This window comes from Anguilla anguilla, chromosome 17 (genome assembly GCF_013347855.1).
Source record: "Anguilla anguilla isolate fAngAng1 chromosome 17, fAngAng1.pri, whole genome shotgun sequence".
Lineage (NCBI taxonomy): Eukaryota > Metazoa > Chordata > Actinopteri > Anguilliformes > Anguillidae > Anguilla > Anguilla anguilla.
Genome location: NC_049217.1, coordinates 11115494 through 11142051, shown reverse-complemented (window position 1 = coordinate 11142051; position 26558 = coordinate 11115494). Strand labels below are relative to the sequence as shown.

At 42.2% G+C, this 26558-nt stretch overlaps 1 protein-coding gene across 3 annotated transcripts; it reads right to left on the bottom strand.

The window, feature by feature from the left end:
* Positions 1 to 180: 180 nt before the first annotated feature.
* On the bottom strand, positions 181 to 25630 carry ciita (class II, major histocompatibility complex, transactivator). 3 transcript variants are annotated; one of them, XM_035399227.1, is made up of 21 exons: positions 23318 to 25630; positions 19405 to 19479; positions 16961 to 17038; positions 16045 to 16095; positions 15194 to 15283; positions 15026 to 15082; positions 14848 to 14913; positions 14045 to 14158; positions 13481 to 13588; positions 11618 to 11668; positions 10394 to 10507; positions 9871 to 9936; positions 7933 to 9679; positions 7275 to 7454; positions 6462 to 6545; positions 5947 to 6027; positions 4508 to 4591; positions 4153 to 4236; positions 3893 to 3976; positions 3480 to 3563; positions 181 to 2829 (listed from the first exon to the last, which is right to left on the bottom strand). In XM_035399227.1, exons 1-21 carry the CDS (start codon positions 23577 to 23579, stop codon positions 2754 to 2756), a joined length of 3636 nt encoding a protein of 1211 aa, XP_035255118.1. In that variant the 5' UTR covers positions 23580 to 25630; the 3' UTR covers positions 181 to 2753. The 3 variants fall into 3 exon arrangements, with proteins under 3 accessions (XP_035255118.1, XP_035255119.1, XP_035255121.1); XM_035399228.1 differs by having other exon boundaries at positions 14848 to 14910; XM_035399230.1 differs by lacking the exon at positions 23318 to 25630 and adding an exon at positions 20814 to 21281.
* Positions 25631 to 26558: the final 928 nt, after the last annotated feature.

Below are 26558 nucleotides of genomic sequence, written 5' to 3'. Positions count from 1 at the left end.
AAGGTGGCATTCAACTTCAGTGCACAGCACCATGGAGTCATTGAATGATGTTGTTGTGGATCTACAGGGTGGCAGGGGGTGGGGCTTGCCACTCCACCTACCCATTTCCTGAAAATATAATGTAGCACTGTGTGACTGTATTGCCTAAAGTCTTAAAATAGGCAAGAAAATGAGAACTGACACAGGGTAACCATGTTTTATTTAGTAATGCAATTTGAGCATGCTTTATTTCTAACAATGTTCTGTAAAATCAAAGGCAAAAAAGAATGCTCTTTCTTTCCGTGATGGACGAAAGTCACCTTGCAGAAGTCACCGAAACTGAACTTTTCTTTGAGTGCCGGAACCCCACCCCCCTCCCCCCGGCAAAACTGTCTGCCACATTTTCGCCACCACATGTAAAAATTTCTAGATACACCTCTTCTCCTCACTAGGACAAATACGAATAACAGGGTATGCTTTCATTTCAGGACAGCCTGTGGCTGTGACTACAGGCATAGAGAAAATGTTTAATTACATTGTCATGTACGAGGTCCATACATTTGGAAGACATTTTGTATTAAACAGGTGCTTGTTTTTGAACATTTTTTAGCTTGCTGTGTGTAGGTTTATGCATGAGACTGAAAGTAAAATGTACTGTTTGTTTATGGTCTCAGGCTCTGACTTGCCGGAAAACCACCACTTGATAATTAGGTACCAATCTGGCACCTGATCTGGTTTCTGTTTTAAGTGCTCGCATTTTCACTTGCATAGATTTGACGAAATTCTGCAAGAGTACAATATGGATATAGATATAAACACAAGACGGACCCCCCCCCCCCATTTTTCCAATTATGCTGGCAACAGATGGTTACTTGTATTTCACAGAAATAGATGGTTACTTGTATTTCACAGAAACAAAGTGAGCTGTGGAGATACAAACCTGAAATGAGGCAAATGTTTCACAATGCACAAATGCGCACACATGTACACACAAGAAAGAAAAAACCCTGAATGCTGACAGTGACAGAAGCAATCAGGTGCAAATTTGGTAATGGAGAGAAAGTACATTTCAGTACTTTCCAAACACACATCTACTCCCACCCACACATTCACACACAGGCATAATACGTTTTTTTTCTTCTTCTTGTGAATGACATCAATATTTACAAAGACATGTGACAACAAGTATGTGTATGGAACAACAGAAAGATCTCTACAGCAGCACTCCACCCAGCACTGCCTCATGAAATGTGAGCTTACATCCCTGAGCAACTGCAAGTTACTGTTTTCAGTAATTAGCTAAAGTTAAATATGTTTCGCTTGTACTGTGAAATAACTGTTAAGTTTCAAGCTGCTGGTTTTGTTTTGTTTGTTACCATTGTGAAGAGCAACTGTAGTTAGCTTACAAGTCAAAGCCGTAGGGCAGTTAAAACTGTAATTGTTTTGTATTAGCAAGTAAAATTACAGACTAAAATCCAATAGTGTTAATATGTTTCAAAGCTGAGATTGTACAGTAGCAATCATGATTGTATTGAATATTCATAAAGTAGAGGCAAAACATTGTGAGTTAATGTCCCTGAAAAGTCAGCATAAATTTTGGTAACAACTTTAAGATAGTGCTACTGTTTAATTTACCAAAACATAAATATAAAGGACACTGTGATGGGCATCAGCCTCTACACAAACACAAAGGATCTAATTTCAGTGCGTTAATATGTGTAAACACCTAGTATGAGTTACCTTCACCTGGAAGCAAGTATAAGATGCAGACATATCAACATACAGTACACATTCCTATACAGTAAACAGCACATATTTACAACAATCAAATCAGAGCAGCATCCAGTAAAATGAATTGCATTTTGGAACTGGAGAAAAAATTGAAGTTGTGTTGCCTATGAGAGAACATTTTTTCAAAACTAGAGTTAAAAAGATATGTTTAGCTCTTTTGAGAAGAAGCCATTTCATTAAATCTAATCAGATGGTACTTTGCAGTCCAGTTTGAAATGCAACGAAAGGGTTTTACAAACGATTGTCATAGTGTCATTCGAGAGACATTCCATTTGGAAGTGAAATAGCGCCACAAAAGAAATAAGTCAAAATCAAGAATATTAACAACTTAGCCACATGGGCGTTGAACCTGTAAGAGTAGCAGTGAGAGGACACGCACGGTCGCCAGATTTAGAATGTGTCAAAATCAGACACCACCTAAATGCACACACGTGCACATACACACTGTTGGAACCAATCATGGCCCAGGGGCAAGCTTTCGGAATCAATCGCAGACCAGTGGGGGGACAGTGCAAATGGAACAAATTCATTACAAAATAGCTGTTAATTTTCAATCAGTTGCTCAGATTGTTCAGATTTATATCATCTGGTCGGGACCACGGACCAGACCTGTACAAATTATTTGAAAACTGAAAATTCTGGTCCAAAACCGGGCATCTGGAAACCCTAAGTACAGGATTCTGTACAGTGGCTGTGCAATTCAGTAGCTGTGCTCAGGAAGAGGTTTGAAAACCTGTTAGGAAGCAATAGGACTAGTTTAAAAGCTGATTCTTTTACAAGGCAAGTACGTGTCAGCCACATGCCGAACTGAGACCAATTCTCACCAGAGATGGCCATTTTTTTACCTGCTTTTCTAGACTCCAAGCACACTGAAAAAGGGTCATGCCAAAGAGCCAGACAGATCGACAGGTAGTCCTTGCAAGAACTGGTCATCTGCCAAATTTGTGAAGTCACTCCCATTCACGAGGGTAGTCCTTGGTATTCTAGAGTGTTCTTATCCTAGAGTCCTGTTGTTTCAGACGCTCAAGAACACCGTGGGGAATGAAATGGTTCCACATTCTGAAAAAGCAGGAGGCAAACCAACAGTGTCAAAGGCACATGTGAAATATCTTAACTGAACTGTAACCGGCAGCTATCCTGACAGCGATTTAGATGATAACACACACTGGGAGGCCATGCTGTTGGAGGTAATGGCTGAATATGCTGGATTATAGTCTTGAGTCTCACAACATGCTGTAGTTTTGGCTGCCAGATGACTGTGGAATTCCAGCTATAAACATTTTCCATTATTGTATCCATTTCCACGCATTTTATATATCGTCCAAATATATAGGATGCATTACAAAATATATTTTGGATATTGCTGACTTCATATATTCATAGATGCATGTACAATATATTACATAGAGCTGAAATGGTCGAACATTATATTTAAGCATGTAAGAACATACAAATACATAATGACTGGACAAGGCTGTTAAGCCCACATAACTTTGTTATTTACCTACAGAATAGAGCATCCAGCACTGTGTCAGGCCTGGACTTGAACAACCTGTGGGTCTCTGCCTCTACTACATGACCAGGTATATGGACAGTAACACTACTGCTGGGGGTAGTTCAGAGGTGCAGTGTCCAGGTGCTTGGTGATTGTAAGAGAGTACTTATGTGTGGTGGTGTGCAGACAGCGGTGGTAAGGGGGTAGTTTTTACCCTATGGTCTTCATCCACGGGCAGCTCCTCATACTCTCACTCAGCATCATGGCTCCTGAGTCGCTGAACTTGTTATATTTAACACTGTGGGGGAGGGGGCACAGACACAGGAGGGGTCACATTTCAAAAAGCCCCACTTTGAAAACAGTTTCAGTTTCACATTACACATGCCATCGTTGTAAAGTTGCCACTGCTTTTCATTGATGTGCAATGTTGAAAGTTCTGGAACAGCTTCTCTTGAGAAGCACCAACCGTTAAGCGGTGTACACCAAGGGCCGACCCGCATATTCGGCGCTCGTACGGGACGCTGCAGAGGGGAAGGGCCACCGGCAGAACACCAGTGCAACCACCTCTTTGGACTGGAGGATTCGGTGTGACTGGCATGGCGCAACGGTGTCGCATGAGGCACTCACTCTAGATCTGTCAGTGACTTCATCTGGGGCAGGACCGTAGCCAGGTTTTCAGCTCCACCATCGCCAATCAGGTTGCTGTACAAGCTGCATGCAGCAAATACGGAGACAGGGAGATTTAGTTACGGTGCACATAACGTTACCTCATGTACCTCCTTTATCTTTTATAATATTATTCATCTTTAAATTTGTTCTTTTGTCTTTTATTGTTACTTTCATAGAGATGTATGTTGTCTATAAAATAAGGCTGAGTGGGTCACCACCTGAGGCAAACCAGAGCAGGGAGGGAGGAGAGTGCCTGAGCCAGCTTGGCCACGCCCCCATCTCCGATGCAGTTTTGTGATAGGCTGGAAACAAACAAAAAAGAAATTCAACAACAGGCATAAAGGTGTGCCACCACAGGACCCTGCAAACCCTCCTGATCTTAACCTCTACACAATCCAGGGACCCCACCCTGGGGGTGTGTGAGAGAGTCAGACGGGGGCCTATCAAAAATACACCGTGTAAATTCCACTGATCACTTCGTTGAGGAGGAATCCTTAGCCAGAAATGGTCATTTTTGGAAACTCTGTGAGATCTTTGGGGGCTATCGCACCATACAGTATGGCGGGGGCTTACTTCAGCATTTCCAGAGATAGCAGCGCAGGCAGCACCTCAGCCAACATCTCCGCCCCGGCGTCTCCAATCTTGTTGTCCTCCAGGCTGAAAGACAAGGAAACTATCAACGCAAAACGGAAAACATGCCACGACAAAGCACAAAAAGTAAGAACACTAATATTCAAATGAACGAAGCTAACCTAAATATGAGAGGGCAGAAGCTACACGACAGGCTACTATTACAGTTTAAACACAGTAGAGCTGGGCTGGCCAACCCTGGTCCAGGTGGCCGTGTTCAATCTGGTTAGCCATGGTTGAGGGGTCAATTCCATTACCAAATCAGCCAATTCATGGAATTCAATTCAATAATTCAACACTCTCCACCCCACCCCACCCCACCCCAGGAGAACCTTATAGCAAGTACTGAACTCCAGTGAGAACTGAGGATGCTATAGCCTCCTCCTCATGGACCAGTTTAGCCCTGTGAAACTGCCAGACTGTGTGGGGTAGGTCTATATGTCACTGAAAGTAGACCTGTGTGAATTGGCCTGCGGGGAATAGCTCCTGCTTTCACATCAGGTTGCTTTTCCCTGAGCTTTCAAAATAGGCTGCCTCTAGGGAAAACTCCGTTCTGAGTTTTATTTTGCCATGCCTATACTTGTGACCTTGCACAGTGTGCCAACCAATCCAAAGCAGTTTCACTTGGAACAAAGGTGAGAATTTTTCTAGGGGGAAAACAGCGGTCCGATATAAACACTTTCTTCTTAAAAAAAGGAACCAAAAGGAAATAAATAAACAGTATTCAAGTCACTTGTGCGTGTGTCACTGTGTTTAAGGAACTGAACTAAACAATGTCGTTGTGATTACACAGAAATAATCACCGGAGATGGTCCAAATGGAAGCACAGAAAATTATTAGTTCAGGAGCTAACTCTATAAATCCCAACACCCTGTCAGCCAAAGCAATCTCTGTGTGGCTAAAATGCTACAGCAGGAGTGAGATAATACCAAGGTTGAGATTTTAATAGCCTGTAGGACTCAGCAAAAAATAATTCAGTTTGAAGAGGCACCATTTCCTTCACAGTTCAAAACTTCCCCAAAATTCTAAACTTTTATTTAAACACAAAATCAGAATACTGCAGGCCTCCCCTAAACAACTTTGAGCTTGTGCAGTACGCACAAAAAAGTCTTACTGCATTGTGAGAGATTAGTATTAGAGGGTCTGCAGGTCATTTAGTTTAGAGACACCAAGCATTTATAATTTTCCAGTTCCATATCAGAGTATTGTCTTGTATTGCATCCTCATTAGTAATAACAGATTAAAATGAAGTCATTTCAGATTATTTCGTACTGGGAAAAAAACAACAAATAGCATTCCTATGTGAACATGTTTCTTGTGAGATGGAAACCTATAGCTTTGAGTTCACAATTTATCTGAAGGCCCTGAAGTGCGGTACATACTCAAGGTGCTGCAGCCACTGCAGGTCCGGAAGGATCTTAACCAGCTTCGAGAATCCCGCGGGACCATTTTGTGCACCCAGCCTGAATGGGGCAAGATGAGAGAATAACCATCCGTTTAATCTAGACGGTAACCGTGGAAAGAGTTAAATGATAACAGTACACCATTACGGAAATGCACTTTAAAATGCTGAAATAAAACATGATTTGGCAGTATTTCACAATACGTGGGCAAGTGAGCGCTTTCTCATTCTCTCACTCACTCTCTCATTTGCCCCTTACCTCCAGTGATTAATTAGTGCTGGACACTGCTGGAAAAGGATCCAGGAAATCTCACTTTTGGCCTTGTTTTTTTTTTTAGATGCCTCTCTCACATGGGCATTTTGTTTCCAGCTCTTCCTGATTTACAAATGAAGCCCTGTCTGCCTTATTTACTCACTCTCTCATCTCTTCTTTTACTCCCTTCCACCCTCACTCCCTCGACATTCCTTTACCCTCCCATTCATTCCTACACTCACTCGAAGTCCAGCCTTCGAAGGTTCCTCACAGCTGGGATGCTGAAGGAATCGTTGTCCAACGTGGGCTCTGATTGGTTGGAGTCACTGAAACAACACATTATATGGCTATATTAGGGCTGCTCTATTTTACATTACATTACATTACATTACAGGCATTTTTACATTACAGGCATTTTTAAAAATATATTATATTTTATATTTTATATAAATATATCATATTTTAAAGCAGGAAGCTATCTTGCATAAAGGCTAAATAAACACCACAGTATTCCTTAGGGTCCTTTGCACTCAGAACTGTTGACTTGAAATCTAGAGTCATTTGCTCAATGTTATGTCCTGCCAGTCTAGCTGGATTCAGATGAGCCACTGGATTTTGGTCCATCACTAATATTTGTTAAGCTGGTTAATGGGTAACAGTGACCGCTGATAAAATTTCACTTGAAAATAGAACAAGGGGAAAGCGTTCTCAAAATATTAAATTATTTGTTTCTAATTTTATAACTTATGTCTATCGTGCACACAGGGGTTTTGGGATTTGCCTTCATCAGCGTGTAGGACATTCTCAGAAAAAATGACCAGCCAAGTTTTTAGTTTCCTGAATTGAGCTACTATTCAGTTTTTGTCATGATTTCACATTAAAAAGACCAACCAATTTTTGTCTTAAATAAGCTGTCAATCAAAGCATCAGTGATGCACAACACACATTGTGTATTTTGACATATATTCAAGAGTGCTTTGTATTGGGTATAATTGAATAATACTTTAGTTAATGATAATGATGTCTAATGGTAACAGGGCAAGTTGTTAATTTACCAGAAGGGAAGTTTTTTCTCTCTGTAGATCTGGATGAGGAGAGTGAGGTCATCAATGTGAGACAGGCGTGTAGCTTTGAAGGGGTTGATAGTGAACTTTGAAATTGTGTTTCTCAGAAGACCCTCTGCATTCGTCTTCTGCAGATCTTCCCACAGGCTAATCACATCCCCTATGGAAGCTCTGTAACGAGACATTCATTTAAGTCATTACTAAAAAAAATTAAATCTACAGTAGACTCCCAGTAATTGCATAGGTTTCAAGCCATTTGTAACTTCATACACTTAACTGGAATGCACACACGACAGTTGGAAACACTGCATTGGCTGTTAATAAGTCACCTCATTGTGAACAACTCTGTCTCAGGCTGATTTAGACTGATTTCAGAATTTAAATATTCGAACATGTTGGTCGCTATGGAATGTCAGTTGGGTTCCTCTTAAGGTTTCTCCCTATTTGCTCCCCCTAGGGAGTATTTGCCTTGCCTCTGTCACCCCAGGCCTGCTTCTGTGGCCATTTTAAGCCGGTACTGCTGTAGAACATTGAGACAAATCTATGATGAGATAAGCTATATAGATAAATTTGAACTGATACCAGATAATGCAGCTCTCAGATATGCGGTTATCAGGAGAAGTAACAGACAGAATCCGGCACCTCTCACCTGAAGGAGGAGACGCACTTGAGCCCCAGGAGCTCCCTAAGGCCGGAGACGTTGATGCCGGTCTCCTCCAGGTTTAGGGAGAAGCTCCTATTGGCACTGAGGACGAGGAGCTGGTGCAGGACGAAGACGTCAGGCGGGTCCAGCTGGGCGCCGCTGAAGGAGAGCTGGCAGGGCAGGCTCTTGCTCAGGCACTTGGCAAGTTTGACGTCGCCCGTCTCGAAAATGCAGTGGCACAGTTCCAGGAGCCTGGAGGGGCTTGGCTCGCACACGCTCAGGCGCTTCAGGTGAGCCGTCACCGCGGCCCGCTTAGCCGCCACGTCTCTGCCCCGGGCCCCGCCCTTGGCTTCCGCGAAGCAATCCCGAAAGAGCGCCCTCTTCTGGAAGAGCAGGGCCATGGCGAGCCTATGCGTGATGTCCAGCCAGTCAGCCGGAAGCTTCCTCTTCCGCGGCTGGACCCCCATCTGCGCCACCAAGGCCCTGCTGCTCACGTCCCGGGACAGGGCTAGGTACAGGGCGGCCAAAAAGCTCTGGGTGAGCATGTGGCCGAACCCGTAGCCATGCCCTGCGGGCTCCTCCTTGCCGTGCCACTGAGCGTAGCGGGTGAGAATCCCGCCGGCTGCCTCCAGCTCACACTGCTCCGCGGGGCTCAGCTCACTGTCCAGCGGCAGCTGGGAATTGTGGGATTTCATTCCCTCCCAAGCCGCATGGCAGAGCTTCAAAACTGTTGCCCGCCGTGACTCCACCCCCTCTTGCTCTCGGCCAATCGCAAACAACTGGTGGTGAGTCACTGCCTCGCACAGCCCCGTGAGCGTGGACGGCAGCGCTTTCTTGCCGCCCTGCCTGTCCAGGAGGTAGCAGACGGACTGGCAGAGTAAGGGGTTCGCACACAGCCTGAGAGCATAGCCACCTTCCCGCAGTCTTTTCAGGGCCTGGTCACGGCAAGGGGACCCCGCCAAGTAGCGGGAAGCATAGAACTCCACCTCTGTGGGGGAGAAGCCCGGAAGCTCCAAGATCCGGTCCACCTTCCCCAGGCACTGGTTCAGGACCTCCTTGGGCCGGGCTGCCACCAGCAGCGTGCACCCGGCCAGGATCTTCTTCTGGAACAGTCCGGAGAAGAGCTGCTTGGCGCTGTAGTCGTCCCTGGAGGCGCTTGTGGCTGGGGATTGCAGGAGCCCATCACAGTCCCTGAAGTCGTCGAAGCCATCGAACATGATGAGGACCCTCTGGGGGCGGGCCAGGACGTGCCTGAAGACAACGTCCACGTCGATGCCCGTGTCAGAGTCTCGGCTAAGCTTGGGGTTGGCCGAAATGTCAAAAAGGAGGTTCCTCAGGCTGAACCCACTCTGCGGGACGTTCAGGGCCCGTCCCTCCAGTAGGAACAGGAAGTCGAACCGCGGGAGGTCACCCTCGGCCCAGTCCAGGCACAGCCTGCGGATGAAGGTCGTCTTCCCCGCCCCGCTCTTCCCCAGCAGGGCAATCGAGGCCCCGGTGCGCCTCTGCCCCGCTTCCTCCTCGAAGACCCGCCCCCTCTCCAGCGTGGCCCGTCTCCGATCGCCATCACCAAGGACGACCAGCTCCTTCTCCAGGCACCTTTTGGCATTCCGCCCCACGTTGGCCTGCACCTGCCGCTTGACCGGGCCCACATCCACGTAGAGGGACTTGAAAGGCACACCGGGGTCAGCAGTCGCATTTTCGCACGTGTCCCTCATGAGCGATTTGGCCCTTTCCATGTATTCCGCAACACATTCTGAAGAATGGAGAAACAAGCAGACACAGGCTATAACGGTGTGTAGGGTTTCCACCAGGGCTGCAACCCATAATTATATCATTACTTATTTATTGTTTAAGCCCTACATACACACAATATACAATTCCATTATTATTATGATTATTATTATTATTATATTATATATATGATTCTTCAGTTTAAAACTTTACTGGGTGTGTCGGGCTCTGGTGGCACATGGGTGGTTGGGGACTTTAAGCCTTTGCATGATGGTTCCTCTGAAATGCAACAGGAAAATCCAATCAATATGTGTGCGCACTTTTACAACCAACTCCATTTCAGATTAATAAACACAGCTATTTTTGAGAACTGTTAACCCCATGGTGGCGTAAACTCAAACTAAAGACTTTGCTTGAGCTTAATTTTCATTTTTAAAAAATATTTTTATTCAATACAAAATATGTTTTCATAGTATTACAACACATCACAAAATATGGGCAAATCAATTATTGTTCCTTTCATATGTTGCGATTTATGAAACTGCCGTGAAAAATATTCATCATTACTTTACTTTAAAGACCACATTCATTTTCATGTGTAATTAGTTGCAATTATTTTAATTATTATTAGTCAATTATTTGTAGTTCTTCACAGTAAGTTACTATGTGGTCCCTTTAATGCACAATGATGCAGCGGGTGAGCAGCACTGACACACAGGAGGAGCAGCGAACGTACCTGTCACAGGAGACAGGGAGGAGACAGAGGCCACAGACCAGGCTTTGTTTGCACGGTCTGAAGAGGAACTCAGAGGCGTGGAGACGAGATCAGGGGGAACCACCGCCCCGGCCACTGAAAAACAACACGCACAGCTGGTGTGGAAGGGGCGTGTAATTAACAACTGCTCTTTCACAACGACTCTCGGGACGTCTATGTCAGTCTTTCCTCATAAATTCAGCGCCCAGCTGAAGCTGGATAAAGTTCATGCTTATTTCTCATTCACCGATGCATGAGGAAACAGTGCACAGCAGAACAAAATGTTGTTCCTCTAGAGCAGTGGTTCTTAACCTTGTTGGAGGCACCGAACCCCACCAGTTTCATATGCTCATTCACCGAACCCTTCTTTAGTAAAAAATAGTGTGTGTGCCCACTAACTGCAGACTAGACTGAGGGGTGGACCTCTGCGGCGGAGGCTCCACCGAACCCCTGAGACCGACTCACCGAACCCCTAGGGTTCGACCGAACCCAGGTTAAGAACCACTGCTCTAGAGCCAGGGTGCGAGAGAAACACACTACAGATACACAACACAAAACAAACAATGTAAACAATTAGATGACGTTCAAGGGCACTTGTGTACATTTACATAAAAGAATGCTTGATAAATAAATAAAACACAGACAAGCTTGTAAAACGGGTTGTAAAAAATTGAGTAAAGGACGGTCGAGTGATAAAAAGAAGTGCTGATGCAGTAAATGATTAACAAAATAAACAGATAATGTGCATTTTAAAAAGTGTGAAAATTAAAGGCAGGGACGGATAAATGCCCTGAATAGTGCACAACTAAAGAAGATCAGAAACACAAGTCTAATACAGTACACAGAATGTCCTCTGCAGAGCTGAGGTGAATTCTATGTAAATCTAGTCAATACAGGAAATTAACTGAAAGGCGAAATGTCCATGGTCTTTGATGTTTTTATTAATTTACTGAGTTTCAATTCATTTATGGAATTGACTACATTTAAATGGAGTTGACGCCAAATCTAGTGCTATGTGTTCAATGAACTGTGTTGTGGAAAATGCAAGTTCCTTCATGGGTTAGAGTTTTCCAGATTAATCAAGGAACATTGATTTCCGACCCTAAATGTCTTCGAGGGCCACTCATCATTGGCCGACTTTATTGCTGAACATTCTCACTTGCTGAAATAATTATTTGGTCTCCATGGGTTACTGCGGCTTCTTACCGGGAGATTGGGGCATGACCTGGGGGCTGGGTGTGACTGTCGGCGATGGCACTGCACAGGAAATAGCATCAGTCAGACACAAGACCCTGATCCATTCACATTGGGCAGAAAACAATACCCTGATACATTCACAGTGGTCTGAAAGCAGGACCCCCTTCCAATGACATCATTCTGAAAACTGGTCCTTAATCACACTGATCAGAAAACAGAACAGACAATTTTCTAACACTATGTGATAGACAATAAAGTTTTTTTGAATTGAATTAAATTGAATTGAACACTGATCAATCACATCGATAAGGCCCAGATCTAATCACATCAATCATAAAACAGGACACTGATACAGAGGAGACCGAACTTAGACATTTTAAAATACAGTTCAGCCAGGGTTGGGGGCTCAACTCCATTTCAGTTACCTTAACTGTAATTGAGCGATTATGTTTAAATGAAGTGATTTTGGGAAATTGACTGAAATTCAAATCATGAACTTAAAAATGCTCATAATGTTATATGACGGCATTTCAGTTATTTACTGAATTACAATTTATCTCCTAACCTGAATTAATTTAAATGCAATTGACCCCAACCCTGCATATAACAAGTGTACCATTTTTTCAGTGAATGATCTATGACTGTACATTATTTGTGTGCCTTTGTGACCATGTAGACCAACTTTGAAAAATTAGCAAAATAAATTCCTTCAAAGAGTGATAAAGGATCTGTGCATCTATTGACAGGCCATTGGCAGTCAAATGGGCATTAGAACTCTAAATTTCTTAACTGGGGCTAGTCCAAAAGCAGAGGGAATCTGACAATATAAACACAGGAGTGCACAGCCCCAATAGGGCCAGTGACATTGCTGTTCAAACAGTTATTCCCGCTCAATATTTAAACAGCAGTATTACACCACTACTGATTCACTACTACACAGATTCACGGTAAGATGTCTTCACCGCTCAATCTGCAGCTATAGCTTGTGACTTAATCAAAAATGTCAAGTGGAATAAATTATTTGGATATTTATGAAATCCAGAAATGGATCAGCCCTCATAGTCCACCACCGCAGAGCGGTAGGTTTACAGACACATTCAGAGCAGGAAGTCCACATTGCTCAGCAAGGGGAAGTGAGACTTGAGATTCAACAAAAGGACACTGGGCCTTTAAATATCTTTCACAGCAAAAGCATAACTGTTCCGTGAATGAATAAAAACAAAACTCTTAATTCCTTACAAATGACCTTCAGCTTACAAACATTCAATTCTGTTTAAGGGTTCTACAAGAAATAACCTCCACAGAATGGACTTTGTTAGGAATACAAAACACTTATCAAATTAGTGGCTGTTAAATGTCTGATTTATGAAAGCATGAATCCTGAGAAGTGCATTCAAATGGTTTCTCATGTTTCTCTGTACCAGTACACATTTTATCCATCAGGGCTGGCCCTAGGATTTTGGTGGCCCTAAACAAGTCTGTCGAGCGGGGGGGGGGGTGGGGGGGATTTACTTCATAAAATCCTTCCTACATTACATTGTTATGAACTGTTCGGTTGCCATTCCATTTTCAATTTATACTGCCTCTTCCGCAATAGTCCCAGTGAATAACGTGAATACGAAAATCACGTTATTTACCTTAGATTAACATTGGATCGTGTGGCCCCTCTAGCGGTTGTGGCCCTAAACAACCGCATAGAGCGTTTATGCCAGTTATCCATATTACTTACACAACATTTTCACTTTTCATTCCAAAATAACAACAAGCTCAGGCTGGTTTGTGAGTCATGGTTTGTTACCCATGAACTGACACCGAGAGAGAAGGAGGAAGTGGGTGTGTGGTAGACCTTTCACGCAGCGGTGCTTCCCTCACCCAGCACATAGGTGGGACCTCCAAGGCCCATGGTGCTGGCCACAGGGATCTTGACCATCTGCTGAGGGATAGGTGCAAAGGTCTGAATCACCTGGAAAGATGGACCACCTGAATGGGGACAAAAATACACATAATTATCCTTCCTGCGGCATTCTGTAATGCCTGGGACTTCATGTCGATTTTGACAATGATGAAGTTGATGATAATGATGAGGATGGTGGTGATGATGACACTGAAAAAAATTTCTTGTACAGTCCGTTTATTGAAGTGGATATCCACTGGAAGTGATTCACATTAAGTGCCTTGCTCAAGGGTACAGCAGCAGCACTCCAGGTAGGAGTCAAACCAATAACCTTTGAGCTGCAAACCCAGCTCCCTAACTACTTTACCACAGTGAAGTTACCGTACGTCTTCAGCTGTGGACTCGGGTACTGGGCAGGTATGGGATGTTTTGGGGCATGATGCTGCCCAAAGCCAAGAACCATGGAGATGTTTGGAATAGCTGTCAGGCCACTCCTCGTTAAGACTAGGGAAACCCGACTTGGGGATGGAGATTGTGCTCACCAGGAGCTGGCACAAAGACTGGGACCTGCAGAAATTGTGGGACAGTGCAGGGCCCGAATCGGACTATCCCTGGGGGAGCTGCGGTCACAACCCCCTTCTCTGGTGAAACATTATCTGTGGCAAGAAAGGAAACAATTAAATACATTTATTTTTTAGAATGTCCACATTTGGTCACATTTGCACGAATGTAACACATCATATGTATTTTCTTTGGTAAGATTAAGATCCGTCGGTGCCAACTGTTCAATGCTGTACTTCTGTACTGTTCTTCTGCTCCACATTCAAAGTGCCATCCAATATTCAATGACTGCCTGGCACACTAATGTGTCAGTCTATTTTAGGTCAAGAATTCTGAGCCTCCTAAAGATCATCAAAGGCAACTGGCATACGCGTAGAACAGGGCATACAGGAAAGATAAATGAAGACTATGCAGAGGCTGGCCCTGCATACAATCACTGCAAGCCGCACCCATGTTTGCCACCCAGAGATGGATGGCTGCCATCAAACAGAGGCTTTACATGCCTCTATTAAGGTATTCATTTATTGACTGTCATGCACATTAAACTAAAATCATAATCACGCACACATATCCTGGATATCACTTCATGTACACCACGCTTGAAGAGAGCTCTTAGGTACATGACATCAAGTGATATCCAGGGCCCATATTATGGCCTACAAAATGATGTTTTTCAGAAGAGTGGGAGATTGTGCCCTCCGATGAACTCAGGCGCAGAGAGTGGTGATATGCACACGCTGTGGGCTTCCTGTGGTTGTGTATACTGAAGCGCGAGCGCACTCACTTTCGCAGTCGCCGTTCTTTTGGGGCCTGCGCGTCTTGTCTCTGCCCTTTGATGACCTATTTTCTGCTTGAGAGAATAAGTAAAATTTTAAGTCTCATTACAAGACTAAAACTTTTTTGCAGTGTAAATATAAATCATAATCCCCAAAATATGTCCTCAATCTAAACAGGTGGATCACCTCTCCTTCTGCGCTTTGCTTTCTTTGGATCTCCAGATGCCATGTAGGCAGGCAGGCCTAAAATATGAATATAAAAAAACCAATAAGTCATTGAAAAGGTCAATCGTTAGGCATTTCTCATTGGGAGGTGTGTTGGTGCAACGCCACATGCAGCAGTTGAGATTATACCTCTCTTTCCATTACTGGAATTTTCATTGTTTGTTTCCTGTTGAACTGGCTCCGACTTGGCTGGTGAAGTTGGTACAGTAGCCGCATCACCTGTTTTGTTTGTTTGTTTGTTTGTTTTTTCAAAAGAAGTGAAAAGAAGAAGTGAAAGGCCCGCCAGACTAAAGCAAGAATTGCATTTCCACAAATAAGAATCTACAGACTAGCAACTCACAACAAGCGTATGCTTTTACAAAACTGGAGGAGGTTCTCTCAAAATGGAAAAAAAAACCCCATTCCTTTGAAAGAATGTTTTATTAAAGACTAAATGAGCCTTGGTATTGATGAAGACACAATAACATCAAAATATTGTCTGCTATGTGCCACCCTGTTGGATAAAGGCTTCAAATGTTTATTATTTAATACACAGGGCATCGTCATGTTCATATTTTATGGGTCAGTCAAATTAAACAATTATAGAGGTTTCTGATGACTGACTCGATTTACAATGACTGGTAAAGGGGCATTCTGGGGTTTGCGGTCTAAGGCAAGAAAATATACTTCAAGAAACTCCAAAGCAGCACGGACAGCAACAATTAAAAAAATAAAAAATTAATTAAGAGAAACACTAAAACAAATATATTATAAACTCCTGAAAGTGAACTATCCCTTTACCTGACAATAAACTGTATCTATATATTTTATTTAATCTTTATATTATAATATACAATAGAAATTCACCTTTTTCAATCTTTTTCAACTTTACATTTCCATACTCATATCTTTAATGTTTTTCTTAGAAAAATTTAATGAAGACTTTAACTGTAACCCATGATTAAATGATACTTAGTTTGGATTTTGAGAATGGTACTTACTGGAATATCCTTCTTGACCTTCAAACAGAGTCTGTAATATGTTTGATATGTCTGTAAATAAATAAATAAATAAATACTGTGTTACAAAACAATTTGTGAAGGTGAGCCAAATTTGTCTGTTTGTCTAAGAGCGGGTGTACATTACACGATTTTCTCACAGGTTAAGACATTGTGAGATCGGATGACCTCTCACACTTAACTTAACACTTAACAGGTTCAGATTGTGACAACCGGTCGAATGATAGCATAGATTATACGAGCTCATGACCAGATCAGATGGTGTTACAGTCGGCAAAGCACAGTTGGCAAAATGTCACACATGAAGCCACCTCCTGATTGGCCAACAGGAAGTGAAACACAGAATCGGCTTGCATGACCTCTCACACCTGACAAATTCAAGCCGACTGTATGAAAAACACGTCAAAAAACAATCGAGAACCTGTAAGCCAGTTGGATTGGTTCAAAATAGTACCTCATACCTTGCAAGTTGCGATGTTATGACCTAACGTTTTTTTTTTTACAGTTTGGTCCCGATCAGAAAAAAAAAACTAACAATCTGGATCCTGCAACTCGTATAATGTACGCCCGCCCTAAGAGGTCAGAATTCAATGAAGAGTGACCAAAGAACTCCAAAAATGGATCCAAAAGGCAACAACTAAAACCAAAAACATGTGGACTTCAGGCTTTGAATATTCCAAGACCTCGTCACAAGAAATTCACTCCATGGTTTCACAGGATCATTTTTCAACAATTATTTTTGGGTTCTAAACATACATTGACACACAACACACATATACAGCCACAGAGCAGACATAACTTGCTTTGTTATTTGTAAGGAAATCAACTTTTGAGAGAACAGTCGTTCCAAGTATTAGCCAAAGACTATAGGTGATGAGCTGCACAATCAAGGACCTACCGATGTCCAAAGAATCATCGTGGGGAAAGGGGGAGAAGCATCCACCAGGGATATCCAGAAGATCTCGAGGAAAATAACCTAAAAAAAATGTGAAGAGACTAGTTATTCATTTACCTATTATTTATTATCCACCCAATTTGGAAAGGCCATATCATTAAAAGGCTGTTCAAGGAGGGAGCAATCAAGCATGTACTGTTCTCTGTAGTGTTAATGGTTAATTTACTTTGCAGTTGAGCTGTGCAGTCATTGCATTCCTGCGCAGCAGACAGAGAAAGATTGTAGGCAGCCGACTAAGGAGAGTCCCTCTTGTAGAATGAAACTGATGACTAAGGCAATGCCTGGCATGTGATGGCGCTGGTCAGGATTGAAGTGTATTTTCTGGCATGGTAAGGATTCCATACCAGACTGTGGTGAAGTGATGGTGTACCATTGTACCAGAACTCAAGATGAACCTCCCAGCAGAACCCAACTGACTCTTACTAATCTCAGGATTTACAAACATTACAGATCATAGGTAGGCAGACATCAGTTAAGCTAACCAAAAAGGTGATAAACCAGAGAGAGAGAGAGAGAGAGAGACAGAGAAATAGAAAGAGAGAGAGACAGAGAAAGAGAAAGAGAGAGAGAGAGAGAGAGAGAGGGAGAATTATGTGAGATACCACAGGGTGCATGCTGGTGATGGACTGGTTTGACTGGGAAACTAAATGGTGCTGTTTACATTTAAAACAGCAAGCAGACAGATTAATTGCCTCTTGGATAAAAAAGTATATATGTATTTTTTGGCATTGCCTTCACAGCAGGGCAGGGGACATGTGCACAAAAAGAAATGCAAACAGACTTGACACTGAGCCTTAGCGGAGGACATGTGACTTAATGAAAACCAGCTGGCAAACGTTTTGGCACAGCTGCCTATATAGCTGCATATTCTCAGTCAACAACTCTCTAAACTAGTGACTCACACTCCAGTCCTAGAGCTCCTGCTGGTTTCTATATTTGACTTTCAATCAACAGCCAGTTAAGGCCTTGGAAACTAAGCTAACATGGGGCCTGTATCACAAAAGAAGCTCAGCTTAGTTAGGCTACAGTTAGTCAGCTCAACAAATCCTAACCATGGCTATCACGGATAATTGCTATCACAGTGCTGGTTATAAACTTGACCTGTCGATCCAGGATTTCCCACTGACCTAAAAGGGTCGGTGTTTGTAACAAGCCAATCACACAGAATCAGGAAGAAAATAAGAGCTACGTATTTTATTCCGAAGGAGCAAGTCATTCTCACGTCAAAATATGAGGGCACATAAAAGTGTCATCAATCGAAAAAGCGATACAGTTGCTGCTGCCTAGGCCCAATAGGCCTGCTGGAAGAAAACTGCTGAGAGTGTCAATGCATAAGGATGGGGTTAATCCCGGCCCGTTCCCTCTCCATTGATGGTAAAGAACAGTGCTTTGTCATAAATCTCATTGAGACTTTGAACCTGTAGCCTAAAGGTGATAAATTCAAAGATACTGCACAGTGCACGAGTCTCGTCTTTTAATGCACGATCAAGTGACAATTGAGATAACTAGCTCTGGTCCTACACCAATTTGCAGTTCAAGGAAATACTGTGGTGCTTTTGGAGCTGCCAGCACAAATGCCATCAAATCTACAGACAGAGGTACCTGATGAAGCAGGGAGTTATGTACTCTGGAATCACCAGTGTTTCTGGCCGTACAATGAGTTTACTTTATCTAGTACACTCAAATCTGGCTAATGATGACTGTCACAGTGTACTGTGCAAAAGGCTTGGGAGACTGTATGTTTGTTGATGTTGTCCGCACGCATCACCAACAACGTACATGTATCAGGCAGAGGCAAAGTAGCCAGAGCGAGACATACAGTCTGCAACATTATCAGGGTGCAGCTTCGTCTTAATTAGCATTTGCACCTTTGTGGTACTTGGAAAGAAATTATAAAATTGTCAACTCATTGTATAACATTGACTTCATACTGCCAAGTTTCATTTGATGCAATGATTACAGTCAACAAATAATAATAATAATAATAATAATAATAATAATAGGAAGAAGAATTCCAGTACAAAATGACTGGGGAAAACTAGGAGTAGAGAACACGAAACACCATGAAATTCCAGGTTAAAAAAGATAATCAACAAATAAAAATGGTGAGTATGCAGAGTACAATTGTTGTAGGAGATATTAAACTTTGGATGTGGTTATTGATTTATTGAAGATAAACATGGTAAGAATCAAAGGTGATATGAAACATATGGAATGTTCAAAAGTAATAAGTTGGGGTCAATAATGTTTGGAACAGCATTCTAAAAAAAAGTATTTAAATGGCCAGGAAGTATGTGAATTATGTATTTGACCCAGGTTTAATGTCCAATGCATTATCTGCAGATCACCAATGTGCAGGACATTTGTGGGGGAAAAAAGATATTCACCAATCAGGTCCTCGTCATGTAAAGTCTCGCCCAGATGTTCCTGAAGGTCCAAAGCCATTTCTTGCATTTCTGACCCTAGAAGAACACACACCAGCACATTGTGACAATCAGGGAAATACAAAAATAATAATAATAATACATTTTTAAAAAATAACAATAAATTTAAGAATGACATAAAATATCTATTTTTGATTTTACCTATGGTTAACTTTTGGGGGTTGAACCAGCGTTATTAGTTGCTCAGCTGAGAAACTGACAGTACATGGACCCGGAATAGACCATTCAATGAGTGTAAATAAATAATACAATTTAAAAAACCACCAATAGCAATTTGTGCACATGGCCGACAGAATAAAGGGGGGAATCAATAAAAAGAAAATTAACCATGTAGTGATTCTCAACGAGCTGTCACTGTATATATAACTGAACATCCATTGTGTTCAAATTCCTTTTTTATTTTTACATTACACCCCCCCCCCCCCCCCAAAAAAAAATACAAAAAAATACAGCAGAGTAGCTATAACAATCGTGAGTTTCTGAAACAATGATGAATGTGTGGCTACCAAAATGATCCCTCTTTAGCTGCGCTTAACAGTGAACCCCCTGATTCTCATTCTGATGTAACAATCACTAGCCTATTGGTAATTGACAGTACCCTATCTTAGAATTTTGAAAAGAAAAAAAATCCAAAAAAACCTACTCATACACTTCAAGGTCGCAATTGAGGCATACTGGCCTCGCTGTTAGATAAATTAAAGTTTATGGTTTCCTCATTATGGTACAAGGTGATTATACTCCAGGCTCTGCTAACGATTGGGACTTTCCATCCACAGCGATCAGCAAGGCCTTTCACAATTCCAAAGTTCATTTTCTACTTTAATCTATATTTTGGCTAGCTAAGCCTTTGAAAACAAAATAATAATAATAATAATAATAATTCAAAGCCTTATATGGATGTATTTTTAGAAAAGAAAAACTCTTATGTCCAGTAAAATTGCCCGAATACAATATGCTCAAATTGCATCGCACAATTACACTGTGCAGTTAATCGTGTTTGCATCATTTACAAACTTTTATACATCGCCTAAATGAAGTGTTGCTCAAAAGGAAAACGCAGTGAAAGAACTAATCGTTTAGATATTCCCCTAGAAAATCACCGTACGTCGAACACGCCTTCGTACCCGTAAATTTTTCATTAGGCTACTCAGTGACATCTCTGCTCTGTATATGCAAAATTTAGCAAAAAATTCAAGAAACAAAATGAAATTGGTCCGAACGAGTATTATTTACACAGTTTAAATTAAGAATATAAAGCGTCATTAATTTAAAGCTCAGTTATAACATTTTTATCGCAGCATCGTTATAATCATTTACTTTCTTTAATAAACCCAATAAAATAAGACAGTTACCTTCTTCATATAATTTAAAAATTCGTCATCTGGATTATCCAAAATCTGTAGTCCGTTGGAGTTGTCATGAGCAACAACTTGTTTTGAGAGTGTCGAATTTGTAGCTCTCCAACTTAATGCGCTATCGGAGCTCGCGCCTGCACCGCTTTGTCGCCAAACACTTTTGGTTTCGCTTTGGTGCGTATGGTAAAGTGGCATGTTAACAGGAGAACCAGCTTGGTGTGACTGTTCTGAGATGCGGCCTTTCAAAGTTGCCATACTGCCATACTGCGCGTGTTCAGGGGCGACATAGCTCCGGAGGTAAGAGCGGTTGTCTGGCAGTCAGAGGATTGCTGGTTCGATCCACCGCCCTGGGGTGTCGAAGTGTCCCTGAGCAAGACACCAAACCCCTAATTGAGCTGATTGGTACGTGCATGGCAGCCTTTCACCGTTGGTGTGCGAGTGTGTGCGTGAATGGGTGAATGAGAGGCATCAATTGTAAAATGCTGTGCGTGAATGGGTGAATGAGAGGCATCAATTGTAAAGTGCTTTGGATAAAAGCGCTATATAAATGCAGTCCATTTCACCATATGGACAGGGGGTAGGCAAAACATCTGGAAGGTCAATTGGTCTAAATGGAGACCTATTCCTCACAGGGACTGCCCTAAGAAGTCGTTAAGTAAAGAGAGAAGCATTTATAGAACGCGAAGTTTTAGTGCGTGAAGGTGCAGTGCGTAAGTTTGGAGAAACAAGCAAGAGAGGTTCAGCACCTCCCTCCAAACACATGCACGCTTTGCATAACAACTGAGTACTGGAGAGAGGGGACGTAGCCTATGTGATCCATTTTATCATAATCGGATGTTGCCATTGCCAATTTCAAATCGATGTTTATGTCAAAAATATCAGTTTAATTTTATGGTTTTAGCAGGACAATATTTGGCTTTCATAATCTCTATGCCATAATGTAAACACATCATTTTGAAGCCTTAAAATGTAATATGACAGCACCGGAGTTTCGCGTCGTTTGGAACCTAATTTCAGCCAGTTTATTGACACCAGTGACACAATCACCTCAGCTGCTTTCGCGGGTAGCCTACGAGCTGATGGGTTTCACGTGGTTTTACTTGAAAATGTCTTGGCGTTCATTATTTGTATGTCTTAAAGCCACATTCTGAGTAAAATCATAATTTTAAAGGTTAAAATGTAAGATGCCAAGGTAGTCATCACGTCGCTTCGAGGTTTGGCTTTAGAACTATCTCGGCAGTAACGTTACCCCTTCTCACTTACGTTCATATCCAACCAAACATTCATTGCATTGTATGTATCTATGTTATGTAACCAACACACGCTTCATGATTTGAAGAAGAAAAAATACATTCCAATAATCGCAACCGCACACACCCAACCTGAACACCAGGTTGTGCCTCAGTGACAACGTGCCACGAGTGACCGAGGAAAGACGTGTGTCAATCGTTAACACTAAATGTAGAAAGTTATAGTGCGTATCGAAATGAACGGATCCTAGATGAAGTCAAATGAAAAGCAGGACAGTTGCACTTAACTTTATCTGCTATTTTTACTACAGTCCCCGACACCTGTGCATATAAGGCACACAGGATGAGAACACCTGACATCAACAGACCTTCCTCAGATTTGGGAAGCATAAATTGTTTGGTCTTTAAATCAAGACACAGAACTCTTAAACTGCAACCTGCAACCTAATGTAGTTACCAGGCTGACGATGAAATGTTGTGTGACATGTAGTTTATAAACAACAATATAAAAAACAGAGATTGATGGATTGAACATAAAGTAGGATGGTGGAGTAAACCAAAACGAGGAAGATTATGGTCAGTGAGGGCAGTAAAACTGCACTAGTGTATATTTATTTTGCAGACAACTTAAAATATAGAATATAGTGCATGCAACAAGGTTCAGTGAATTGCAGTATAGATACTGGAAACAGACCAAAAAATCCAGACTATCCACCATTGTACAAACATATGCGGGATACTGAAGGGAAAATATGACAATAAGTCCACAACTTTTGAATTGCACTTTAGAAGGTTAAAAGTGGTTCGAGAGATGTAAGGGGAAGATTTGAGAGGTGGTTTGCAGAGGTGGGAAAAGTAGAGTATAAATGTAATTTGGAGAGGTGGGATAAGTAGAGTATTAATGTAGTTTGGAGAGGTGGACTAAGTAGACTATAAATGTAGTTTGGAGAGGTGGGATAAGTAGAGTATAAATGTAATTTGGTGAGGTGGGATAAGTAGAGTATTAATGTAGTTTGGACAGGTGGGATAAGTAAAGTATTAATGTAGTTTGGAGAGGTGGGATAAGTAGAGTATAAATGTAGTTTGAGAGGTGGGATAAGTAGAGTATAAATGTAGTTTGGAAAGGTGAGATTAAGTAGAGTATTAATGTAGTTTGGAGAGGTGGGATTAAGTAGAGTATAAATGTAGTTTGGAGGGGTGGGATAGGAGCTGAATGGAACAGCGTGTGAAGTATAGTAGGTGATTACTCACCGTTGGCACATGGACTGCATGGTGGCAGCCTGTGGAGCAGCAGCTGGATGGGACCATGGCACATGTCCCAGTTCTGCCAAATGGGCAGAGATATCCTACGCGCCAGGTCCTCAGAATCACCCTCCTGGGCTAGCGACAGGTAGTAATCCCTGGACAGGACCTGCACTTCCATCAGCTCCTTCAGGAGGTTCTGCACCTCTTCTGGGGATGACTCCTCCACGCACCTCCTCACCTGGTATAGGATGTCCTGGAAGGGAACCATGTCTGTGCCCGGAGACACCACAGCTGATGTAAAATCCTACCGTCCCCTCCCTCCTCACTGGTCAGGGGGTCTGGAAATCAGGGGAGACAATCACATCCCATACCACTGCAGGCCCATCCTCACGCAATGCTGGACACTCCGTCTCAGGAGGCAAGAGCACTCATCCAAATGAAAAACCCAGCCAGTGTCCAGGAACTAGACTGACTATGGCCTGTAGCAGAGATGAAAATAGGTCTCAGGGACAGGATGAATCAGAGCAGACTGACAGTCAGAAGAAGCAAATGGCCGGCCCTTCTCATTAGCTTCTCTTACCATGGATCAGCCAGTCGGCCGGTGATGCAACTTTCACATGTACTTTTTTGTCTTTTGTTATTTTGGAGAGGATCTTATCTGCTGAATAGGGATAAATTGAACCGAACATGGCCAGAGCAAATTGATTTCACTTCATTTTTCATTTTTCCCTTCCTTGTCAATTAAAGATGTTCCTCAAAAATGAACAACGTTGACAGATCTTCATTTATGTACAGGAGAAAAAGAACCCTGTTACAATGTTGCATTAAACATGAAAAAGGTGAAAAGAGGCAAAACACAAAGTGAAGTAAATTTCCTGGTACAGTTAGAATTTACTACACACAACAAATGTCAGTCAATGCCCAGCCAATCAATTCATATGTAATTTTTTATGTGCTGCATTCAAACACTTTTTCTTGACACCACCAAGTGAAACCACCATCTGTAAAAGACAAGTGAAGGGTACATCAAATGATTGGCCAAAGATGACTATTTTAATTACATAGCCACTTAAAATACAAAATGCACAAAAGAATCAGAGAAAATGAATTTCTTGCATTGCTTGGTGTGTGTACTGTTTATCATACACAATGCAGGTAGCAGGAAAATGCTTTACAGTCTTGAAGCCATGGCAAATATTTGGTGGGTCGATACATTTACAGTGAACTCCACTGCATATGCATCCTCTCCCTGGCAAATTTGGACTGGTTGCAGACTTCTGAATCTTTTTGATTATTGCCCTGACAGTGCTCATTGCTTGTTGGTATTTTCAACTGTTCATGTCTTTTTAAAAAATATATCCGTTACCTGATGTGTTGAATTAAAAAAATTGAATTTTATCACAGATTCCACTTGTTTGGTTTAAAATATTCTTTAGGGGTACCAATCATTTTTGACCACTACATGTTTGAGAAAAATACTAATTTCTCAAAAGCTAGTTTTTGATAAGAATATTTTTTATGCGAGTGAAAATATTCGCCAAATGTTTGAGAAGAAAAATCTAATAATTATGCCTCTGTTCATGCGCCAGTAATTCCTGTAGTTGACTGTGTAAATGCTCACAGGGACAGCACTGACAAGTAATGGCATGGTAAAGAGATTAGCATCTAGAGAATGCAGTTAACCAAATCTATAAGCATGCAGGAACTTTATTTCCTTATTTTTTATATTACTTTATACCTTACAACCTACATAGTTATGTTATATAACCTACAAAGGTATCAAAGATTTGAAGGAAAAATTCATACCCTACATTCCAATAGCTGCAACCACAAACACACAACCTGAAGTCCAGCCAGAGCCACAATGGAAGAACACTGAATTTAAAAAAGGCTGAATAAAATAAAAAATTAAGTTATGAAGAACTGCATCATAATTAAGCATACAAAATTGATAAATAAATCCAGCATTATCAAAATAAAGGAAAAAAGGCTGAGTGTGCGTAGCTTGAATTTGCCCTTAGTTGTATGAAACACCAGCTGGTTTGCAAGGTCCCAAAAGAGGCTGCAAACAGACTGCAGGTTCCCATAAATTCAAACAAATACTGGAACTCATTTGTGCACGAGGCTGTCTTTGCAATTCTCAATTTCGTGCCAATGTTTTTATTTTTTTTTTTTACTTTTGAAAAGGCTGGAACCAGAAAAACGTGTGTTTCCTCATTTTATGGCACACCTTCAGTTTCCATACCACCACACACTCTGCTCCTCCCGACTGGCTGAAGCTAAGCAGGTGTGGGCTTGGTTCGGTGTCCTGGCTAAAAATCCCAGATCTGGCTCTCACAAAAACTTGCCACCTAATCATCCCCTGATTTAATGGGCTAAAAAATGTTCTCTCCCTCCAGTGGAGCTGCTCAGTGGCCAACAATAGAAGATTGTGGTTGTACTGGGCAGCTCCCAGGTGTATGAGTGTGAAGCAGGGCGTTCATGCAAATGAGCATCTGTGCTCAGTGAACCTACCCTGGGTAAATAAAAGTAAAATAAATAAAATAAAATAAAATAAATAAAAGTTTCACCAGACCATTTCCAGACATTCACCAAGACTGAAGCCAAATTTTGTTTAGGCATTGTGTCTCTAGAAACCATTTTAATTTAATATTCTAAAATGTTGTATGACAAAAGCTAGATATGGACTTTCTGAGTGGATGTAGGTATATTTGTTTTCCCTTCATGGACAACTTATTAAAAAATAGTTGTAGATGACAACTATATACACCAGATCCCTTGGCCCTGTAATCTCTGCCCATGGCTTGTCCTATCACTCCTATGCCGACGACACGCAACTCTTTCTCTCCTTCTCCCCATCGGACACACAGGTCCCTGCCCGCATCTCCGCTTGCCTGAGGGACATCCAGAGCTGGATGGACAATCACCACCTGAAGCTCAACCCGGGAAAGACGGAGCTAATCTTTATTCCTGCTCTATCCTCTCCCCTCCTCGACTTTTCCATTTCCCTAGGGGACACCTTAGTGACATCATCACCCTGCGCCAAGAATCTCGGAGTGGTGATGGACAAGAGGCTGTCCCTCTCCAAGAACATCGCAGCAGTAAGCCGGGCATGCAGATTTTTCCTGTATAACATCCGGAGAATCCGCCCCTTTCTCACCACCTACAAAACCCAGCTCCTGGTCCAAGCAATGGTTCTATCCCGCCTGGACTACTGCAACTCTCTTCTGGCTGGACTACCGGCATC